Source organism: Patella vulgata, chromosome 6 (assembly GCF_932274485.2).
Source record: "Patella vulgata chromosome 6, xgPatVulg1.2, whole genome shotgun sequence".
NCBI lineage: Eukaryota > Metazoa > Mollusca > Gastropoda > Patellidae > Patella > Patella vulgata.
The window spans coordinates 60,537,083-60,546,834 of record NC_065884.2 but is presented as its reverse complement, the minus strand read 5'-3'; the positions used below and the strand labels follow the sequence as shown (position 1 = coordinate 60,546,834).

The window sequence follows — 9,752 nt, the reverse complement described above, 5'->3', positions numbered from 1 at the left end:
TAGAACAGCTCATTACAATTATTATACTATGCCCTTGTGACTTGTTGACATTCCCAATACATAGTCGCAATCAACCCAGTCCATACTGTCTCCGCTTCGACTCAAACGAATGCGGTCTGAACAACTTAGCGCTAAATTTGTATACAAGTTAATATTTTCGCTTGTTTTGCGATTTGCTTGGAGGATAAATGACCCTCTATTTGTATTGGAAATATACCGAATATACCAAGCCATTGTTAATTGTTGGGTCGAGACAAGTCGTTATTAACTGGTGGACTGAGACAAATCATTGTTAACTGGTGGACTGAGAAAAGTCATTGTTAACTGGTGGACTGAAACAAGTTGCTAAGTGGACTGAGACAAGTAATTGTTGACTCGTTAACTTGTGGACTGAGACAAGTCCTGGTTAACGGGTGGACCGAGATAAGTCATTGTTAACTAGTGAAGCGAGACAAGTAATTGTTGACTCGTTAACTTGTGGACTGAGACAAGTCCTGATTAACGGGTGGACCGATATAAGTCATTGTTAACCAGTGGAGCGAGACAACAGTCATTCCGTGAATTGGGTATGGAAAAGGTCAGACAGTCAGTTACTATTTACCATCTGCATAACGGCTGCTATCTTTTCCAAACAAACTAGCAATATGCGTTGTGGTCATAGTCGGAGCATTGTATGTTATGATGAGTGAGACTATCTAGCGTATTCATTAATTGTTATGTGTCTTTCTAAACAAATATTTCTATAAAGAATGAGAACAACTAGTAACCAATTTCAGAGCTTGGGCTGAAGGGGATGTCACTTTAATTGCTTACAATGTTGTTTTGCCGATTCGTATATTTAGACTTCTAGAACGACAGGCTATCAAACAAACAACAATTTTGTGTCCTTGATATACTCAACAAAAGACTTCATGTTAGATACGGTAAGCCATGTTTTCTTTTTTGCATTAGCGCTTTGGGACTGTTGCAGCATGAGGGACAAGGTATAGTAACGGCGCCCCAGTGGGGTTTGATAGCTGCCGCAGGAAGCGACTAAACTCAGGGACCATAGGTCAGACGTACACCAGTAAATCGATAGGGGTCTGGGGTGCGTTGGAGGCCCACCATCCAATATTTTTGGCAATTTTGAACACGTTTAGCTGTTGCAATAAAGTTCTATCCATAGCTATCAACAGACACGCCCTTGAGGGATCCAGAGAGTAAGTGAAATATAGTATATTTAACGTCCTACTTTTCTACATGGATTTTGCAGTGAGGAGACCTTTGCCCTGGTAGCGGTGTTCATGTCTAGTCTTTATCAGATTTTACGTGTACACGGGAGCTTGGTTTTTCGTCCCACCCGAACGACTAGATGCTCGCCCTTGCAGCCCACCCCCCTGGCACCACTGATATAGGAACATAAAGCTGGAAACTGAAACATAATGAGCCAAGTGTGTTGCTAATAGACTCATTCACCAATATCATATTATCTGAGTCGAAATGAAATGCTCCGACTGGGCTAATGAAGTCGAGAATACGTGCATGCCAATGTGTACACGGGACCTTGGCTTTTCTTCCCATCCGAACGATTAGACAGCTGGCATTGTAGGTACCCTCCGACCTGTGCCAATGACAAGGAGAAATCACGCCGGAAAATCACGAGGAACTTTCTATCGGAGTCCGATATGAACCGTTAAAGGAATATCGATTTATTGATCGCGACAACAAGCTATAGGTGTCGTGTACGTGATAGCGTATTATTTGCTTATTAAGGTAATTTGATAGTTGTTCTATCTTTATTCGGTTGCAAACTTAAATGAATTGAGATATAGTAAATCGTTTTTAAACACCTAATGGTATGCATTTCGAATTAACAGATAGTAAAAGTAACACAATCAACCCCCTTATTTCGGATGTTTAGCAATATAGTGAAAACATCATGCACGCGCTTTCATTTTGTACTTATCTGAACGTGTCAAGCCAGTAATGAGCTTGTTGAATCGATGTACATCGAACCAATAAAATGGGCATCAGACTAAGCTACATGTATGTGGGGGATAAGAGCGTCTTTATGTTCCCGGGGACATTATACAGACTTGTGTGTGGTTTTCCCTAACAGTTTGAAGTGTGTTAGTACTAGTATTGTGTAGCTTTTGCTTAATAACAAATCTTTCCCCAAAGATCTGTCTTCTTAAAATTCTAAGAATTTTTCCTATATCAATTTTTTTTTCTTTTTAGGACATTCGATCAACATGATGGTTCTGAGTTTTGCTGGGGGAAAACGAAGGTCAAACAACTTTACCGACGACTTCAATTACTTCTGGAGCGTCATCTTCATCGCCATACCCGCAGTCTTCTTTATAGCTGTCCGAACTTTATTCGTCCGGTCTGCTATAACATGTTATATTCCGGCACATATGACAAATTCGCATGCCTACTTCATTCACCAAGCCTGCTGGCTGAACGACAAATACCAGCCCATTCTGGACACCACCCCAACTACAGACGACAAGCTGATAAGTGATGAACCACGCGTGACGTCGCCTCACGACTGGATACCATTCATGCTGTTTATTATGTTACTTTTGTTTAGCATTCCACAAGGTCTACGTCATGTTGCTAAGCGATATTTTAACCCTAACAGATCAACCCATGACAGGAAGATAACAGAAGGCGGGAAACATGTTGCTGCGGAGATCGCGGAAACTATTTTCGATTCTGCGTCACAGAACACACAGACATTCTGTCTTCTAATCATCAAGGTCATGATCCTTGTCAACCTGGTTCTCCACTTTCTGTTCATAAAGTTCCACTTCAGGGATCAAAGTCGTGCCGCCACTTATAACACATCGGCAAATGGTGTCGTTGATATTTCTTACACAGATGAAGGTTTTCCCAAAACTGTTCTTTGCGAAACTTATGTCCAAATTCATTCAACCCGTCAAGTGTATACATTAATGTGTACGATTGCTATTAACAGCGTGTACGAGAACTATTTTGTTTTGTTAAGTCTTTGGTTTGCCTTCGCTGCTATTTTGTCCTTGATTGGGTTCGTTTGTTACGTTACTTTTTGTTGCTATGGAACTTACACGAAGACAGTCCTGTCACAATATGTACCCAAGGAAGATTTGGATACGATATTGAAGAAAGTTCAAAGAACAGACGGGCTATTTCAGCTATGGAGACTATGTAGGAATGAAGACGCGAGCCTGGTCCGAGACGTTTCCCAGCTGCTGCGCGAGATTATAAGAACGACACCTTCTGCTAGATATGAGAGCGAAGAACCAGCGGGGGATAACTCTATTCGACCACCAGAAATAATAATAGAAACACCTGTTGAACAGTTTGAAGTAGAGGAACCATCTAAGCTTGAAGTATAGATAAAGAATAATATACTTCCAACCCTGGTAGTTCGTTTTTAATTCCGTTTTTAAAACCCCTTCTATATCCGCCCCTGATGCGTTGTCTAACTAACCGGGGTTCTCGGCATTTTCGGCATGGTTTCCCAGTGGTATGAGACAGACAAAGGGTCTGGCAACGAACAGTGTCTAGTCGCATATTACGCATAACTGAGGTCCGGTGTACCCTTTGGCCTGCACTTAAAAGATTCATTGACAGTTGGAATTCATTAAAGAGTAAACGTGCAAAACTTGCGAGCAAAATGTCCCCCACAGCACACTGCATAGATTATGTTTATCTTCATTTTCCCGGTTGGTGAAATGAAATGAAATGAAATAGGGTTTAACGTTCTGCTGTTTTGCTCCGAACTGGGCTAATGAAGACGGGTATACGCCATACAGTGTACACTACGGCCTACTCTTATATCGAATTCCAACTGGCAAGGGATCTTTTACGTGCACGCAATGGTGTACACGGGACCTCGGTTTTTCGTCTCATTCGAATGACTAGACAGCTGTCCTTGTCAGGCCCTCCGTCCTGCATCACTGACAAGGGGAACCACGCCGGGAAATCTGGATGAACTTTCTCGGCCAATGCAGGGATCGAACACCCGACCTCCAGGTTAGCGAGCCAGCGTCTTACCCACTTAGCCACTGTGATTCCCCTTCCCGGTTGGTACAGAAAAGTATGACATTAAACCCCATTTAATTTAATTTCCATTATATAACATGTTTCCATTTTATGTTTCTCCGATATTTTAGTGGGTGTGGAAAATACAACACAAATTTTTACAATTAATGAACTTTATATTTAAAAACATATGTTACAAAGGAAGAAAATGTAATTCATGTTTAAAAGCAGTCAAATACTTTTGAAGGTCATTCAAGGTTATAGCCAAGGTCAATTTCGAATCAAATGGGTGAAAATTCAGAAGTGCCTCTTCATCCAGAATGATATCTGCTGTTATAGAAACTTTAATGCACGTGGCAGTCTTATGCATTAAAGCAAAGGGGGTTATTTCTCCGCTTTTCAAGTGAAGAAGGTGATCTGTTTCATCCGAAGAAGCAAATGACAAGTTTCTGTAAGCGCCCAAAAGTTTCGCGGCTTTTTTCATGTTGACGGATTTATTTTCATCACAAATCAAATAATAGAAGTTTCCATTTCGATCTTTTAAGAGAAGATTTTTGCAGAATATTTCGTTTGAATCTTGTCTGTTTCGTTTTTCTCTGTATTCGGCAATTTTGTGTTTAATTCTCAACCTTCGCAGAAATGCAGACAAGGACGCAACGCAAACGTTTGTCATTAATTGCTCTTTTGTAAGCGACAGAGATAGAAGCGGCTCAATGTTGAACAGTTCGGGTTTTTGTTTGGACAAGCAGCAATTTTCTTTTTCAGATCTAATTTCATCAAACTGTTGGGTAACAGCTCCCCGTTGAATAGAATGATCAGAAAATTGATATTCACGAGCTTCATCCGAGTTGTCGTTGCACGAGAACTCAATTTCAATATCGTCCATGTCATTTGAATTCGGTTCACTTATCTCGAATTCGGTTTGTTTTGGACCGTTATAATTAAGGTTTTGTGTAGCTTCCGGCCGTATAGAACGAATAAAATATTGATGTTCAAAAGGTTCATCCGAGTCGTGGTCGCACGAGAATTCGTTTTCATTATATTCTATACCGTTTGAATTTAGTTCATATATCTCGAATTCGAGTTCAGCTCGCTTCAATTGGCCATCATTGCTTAATTCGACTAATTCATCAATATTAGACGTAATAGACTTGTCTTTTTTTTCGACTCTGAAACTTATTCGAGGAACGCGTTTCAAATAGTTCTCGAATAGAGGATATTCTGAATTTTCAGCGCCATACTTCTCCGTATATGGTTTTGAGTTCCTAAAACCTTGCAAAACATTCAAAATATATGACGTCATTGACGAAAAAGATGATGACATGGCAGGGAATGTCCTATAATTCATCATTCTATCCATCAGAAAGGTGAGTTGGAGGGATTTCCCAATAAGAAGGACACTCGCGGCCCTTACAGAGAAATCCCCCCTTTCCCGCCTTTTCTGACCCCTGGAATCCATTTTGATAGCTTTTGCTGATAAAAACGTGCTGCGTGAAAAACCTGCTCGACTCATTGTAAATAGGAACGCTAAATATAAGTGACTTGGGCCTAACTTAAGTTAAAGTATGATTAAATGCAGGTCCAAAAGAATTTAATGGAAGCCTAAACTCGACGTTGGCTACTTTTTATATTTCTATATTTGTTTAGTTATATTCTGCCTCAAGTAAAGTCAGGTTGGTCTATATCAATTCAAAATCTAAAGTTGGACTTTTGTTCAGCACGTAAAGTCTAAGAATTTCACGATAATAAACCTGAAAGTGAAAAACAAGAATTAGTAGGAATTACAAAATCGAAGGGTATACATAATTTCACAAAAGGAAGAAATTTGTTAATTAAAAATGCACACCTGTTATTAGACACAGATGTTACTAGTTAATTATTTTTACTGTTTCTAGAACATTTACTGGGCATTGAATCCCCTATAAACTAATATATAGGGCTATATTGGACTGATATTCCTTTTAGGTTCAATGATATGGTATATAGAAAATTTTGCAGCATTCTCTGTGGGTGATATAAAGAGGCCAGCGCCACCTTTAATTGTTGGACAAAGCCTCTTTTCAATATGATTGAATCCAAACCGGGAGATAATCTACCGTTGATATTTTGAATTTTGTTAGGGTTAGTCTCATAAAAAATAATCAGAGAGAGAGAGAGAGAGAGATGGGGTTTAACGTCCACTCGACACAAACTAGGTCATTTCGGGACTAACATATGGTTCAATTTTAGTTCAATAATTCGCTTGCGCGTAGGGGTTTTTAGTAGTGGGATGAAACCGGAGGACCCGGAGAAAACCCACGGGGTTGGACAGGCGACCCTACTCCTTGTCACGTACAACCGGGGAATCGAAACCACGCCAGTTGACTCAATGACAGACTTTATGATAGAGCGCGCACGTGCTAACCATTCAGCCATCCAACCCCCCTAAAATAATCAGATAGAGTAGAGATTAGTGTGACTGAAGCTCTGACATGAAATGAAATGAAATCCATTGGCGACGTTATCAGTTGGACTTTACACGCCCATCGAATCGAAATTCATAGGGTATGGGTTGGCGGCTGTCAGAGTAGCGAGCCAAATGGGATTCCGGAGGGCGTGTCAGCATGATAATTGTTTAAAGAATAAACACATATTTGAAAATTAACCCTCGACGACCCTGACTTTATACTTACTTTTCAAAATAGATTCCAAAATGCCCACGGATTCAGTTCGAATTTTATTCCATTTCCTGCTGATCACATGTTTTTATATTTAGTATACACTAAAACACACATGGCTGTAGCAATCGTGTTGCTACAAATAGTCTGGATATTTGTTGCGTTTTCTAGACATTTTCTTCCAGTGGAATAATTTATATGCTATGTCTGTTTCCTCGAGAATCATTGGAATGTTTATATTAAAATATGAACTGCTTTCGTGAAACAATTTAATATCTACACGAAAAATTTACAACATAGTCAATACACCTTACACATCCTTGTCTTTTACGAAATGTTTGAATTTTTCATTATTCGATGTTTATCATTAATATTGTCAAATCATTTCTCCATTTTCTTTTTCTCCTGATTAATTTAGCTAACACATCATATCACTGTAAATATAAAATAACAATTATTATGGACCCTTGAAATTTATGCCCTCGTATACTTAGTTTTATAAAGAGACGACCATGTCACCGAGTAAGAACAGTGATGTATATAAAGGGTCGGTTTGGGGTTTGCACTCACCGTCACAGCCCCCACATCCATGTAAAACAAAACACACATCAAACCTATACTTAATACCCCCGTCAGACCGATGTGGCGTTCTTACTGCGCTGCTGCGACCGTACGGCGCCCAGAAAATACACAAAATCGCCGGCAAACGTGAACAAAACGCGAGAAAATGTCCCCAAAAATTACAAACCTGAATAAAGCCGCGTTCTCACAGCTTTCCAAGTTAGGTCACAGAACTTTGGCATTTGTTTTGAACATGCTCAAAAGAAACGCCTTGACTTGGCGATCATTTGCGACCATAGAGACGAGACCACAGCACAATATCTGGCGTTTCCACCACGCTTTGACTACGCTTATAATATGGCGATCTTTGCGCACCCCGAGACCATTTTCCATCGCCGTAGCAGCGCAGTGAGGACGCCACCCCGGTCACACGGGGATATAAACTGTTAAACAGTTGGTTGTTTTCGTGAATTATTTTACTGTTTTCTCCTGATTGAAAATCTACCCTTTGTTTAAGGAGTCGAAAAAAATTCCGTCCTGACCTGCACAACCCCTCGCCTAATCGAAGCGTCGCTATATTAACCCTATAATAATGGCTAAATCTATTTGTTAAGGCCAGCTCAATTTTTTGTCAATATATAAGGTTAGGGTACGTGATTGATGCATGGCCAGATTGTAGGTTTGGGTTAGGGTAAGCATTGGGGCTAGGTCCAGATAGTTAGGGTTAGGGTTGGGATTAGCGCTAGCCCTGTTTAAATCTAAATTGAGCTGCCCTTATCATTTAGCACTAATATAACCACTAACTAATACATGTATGTATATGTTTACTACTTGGTCCTGTATCAGCGTGGAAAATGCTCCTAAAAGTCAATTTCATTTTCTATAGAATGCGAGGAGAGCATTTGGACTGTGTAGGCCTACAGGCGTTTTCGCTGCGTAAAAAAGGTCCGGAATCTGGTAGGCTATAGCTACTAGACAAATATAATTTTGAATTTTGATAGATAATTATGTTGGTTATTCATGTTCGTAATGGTTTTCCATTTTAAAAATAATATTTGTAAATTTACCTTATATTATTCAGCACTAACAATAACAAAACATTCCCATTAAAAGACTTAGAAACAAGACTCTAAACCAATTTGCCACACGCCCAATATATACCTTATTTCATGCCCCTTGTGCAATATGTGTTACTAAAATTAGTAACATACGTCAATATATTTTTAGAAGCTTAATAACCTAATAATACAAACCGCATGCACCTTAGTAACGATATATAATAATATTTGTTCAATAGAAACCAACGACAGGGACTCTGGCTCTTAAGTATGAAATTAAAACATGTTAAAAAGCGTTGCATCATTATCATTAATTGTCAGAATATAATTTAAATGTAGTTATCTCCCTTATATACTTGGAACTATTCCAGATTATAGGAGCGAGATAATCGGGGGGGGGGGGAGAATTGTCTCCGATATCACTCTCGGTGGAATTGGACGTAAAACTCCAGGAACGATCGAACGGAGGAAAATTAATCAGGGTTTAACGTCCAATCCACACAAACTTTGTCATTTCGGCACTAACATATAGTTATGGTTCAATTTATTTCAATAATTCGCTCGCGCTTTGGGGTTCTTTAGCAGTGGGGGAACCGGGGGACCCGGACTCAGGGTGTACAGGCGACCCTGAGTTCCTTGCCACGTACAAGCATGGCACTGAAGCCACGCCACTTGATTTAGTTAACAGACCTTATGGTCTAAACTCACGCAATATTGGGAAATCCAATAAATCAACAAATATATAACATAAACAGCTGGGATAAAGATGCACAATAGATGGAAAGACCATGCTGATTAAAACAAAGCGCATATATAAAGTCGGGGAATATTTTCATAGATAGCTATGTATATATAGGCTATTTAAACTTGAAGAGCTACTATTTCGCAATTATTTTTTAATCGGGTAGGTTGGAGTTAGGGGTTAATGTTGATAGGCAGGGTTATTCAGCAAAATACAATTATTCAATCAGATTGACAATTATTTGTCTGGATATGTTGAAAGTGTTGCAATTGTTGGAAAATCAAAATCAATATGAACTCACAAGGGAGACAACCTGAAAGGCAAAGGGATGCAGACCGCCATTAATTTCCCCAATAAATTCTGGTTTATTTGCCCGGCTTAAACTTTTCTCCACATTTTAACAAGGGGAGAGTTTCATACGCTGTAGCAACGTTTGCACATGGGCAGACAGTCACCGTGAAATGAATTAAATGAAGACTTAGTGATTTTTTTTTTTTTTTTTTGTCTTTTAAAATAATTTGAAAATATTGTAATTTATACTTGAATCATGGTAACACAGGGTCTAAAATAACATGAAATGAAAAATCTATGCTTCTAAAATAAGAAAACCATGCTCGGAAGAAAATTGTGTAGTGCTCCAAAAAAAGTGTAAGGTAGTGATGCTTCCTGACTCCTAATGAGAACTGGTGGTCAGTTGCACAGATCAGATCAGCTGGCATTCGATCG

The 9,752-nt window shown here is 39.3% G+C and overlaps 2 protein-coding genes across 3 annotated transcripts; one reads left to right on the top strand and one right to left on the bottom strand.

Moving 5' to 3' along the window:
* The first annotated feature begins 772 nt into the window (after nucleotides 1–772).
* LOC126824514 (innexin unc-7) lies at nucleotides 773–3,381 on the top strand. 2 transcript variants are annotated; one of them, XM_050553755.1, is made up of 2 exons: nucleotides 773–923; nucleotides 2,218–3,381. In XM_050553755.1, the coding sequence occupies exon 2, from the start codon at nucleotides 2,232–2,234 to the stop codon at nucleotides 3,357–3,359; it is 1,128 nt and encodes a 375-aa protein (XP_050409712.1). In that variant the 5' UTR covers nucleotides 773–923; nucleotides 2,218–2,231; the 3' UTR covers nucleotides 3,360–3,381. The 2 variants fall into 2 exon arrangements, with proteins under 2 accessions (XP_050409712.1, XP_055957980.1); XM_056102005.1 differs by lacking the exon at nucleotides 773–923 and adding an exon at nucleotides 1,181–1,199.
* A 771-nt stretch (nucleotides 3,382–4,152) lies between these two features.
* On the bottom strand, nucleotides 4,153–8,394 carry LOC126824511 (uncharacterized). The gene is made up of 3 exons (XM_050553747.1): nucleotides 8,294–8,394; nucleotides 6,681–7,099; nucleotides 4,153–5,759 (listed from the first exon to the last, which is right to left on the bottom strand). The coding sequence occupies exon 3, from the start codon at nucleotides 5,519–5,521 to the stop codon at nucleotides 4,202–4,204; it is 1,320 nt and encodes a 439-aa protein (XP_050409704.1). The 5' UTR covers nucleotides 5,522–5,759; nucleotides 6,681–7,099; nucleotides 8,294–8,394; the 3' UTR covers nucleotides 4,153–4,201.
* Between the last annotated feature and the right edge of the window lie 1,358 nt (nucleotides 8,395–9,752).

What these genes read in the sequence shown, in the direction of transcription:
- LOC126824514 (XM_050553755.1), top strand. Translation starts at nt 2,232, where the DNA reads ATGATGGTTCTGAGTTTTGCTGGGGGAAAACGAAGGTCAAACAACTTT.
- LOC126824511 (XM_050553747.1), bottom strand. Translation starts at nt 5,521, where the DNA reads ATGAGTCGAGCAGGTTTTTCACGCAGCACGTTTTTATCAGCAAAAGCT.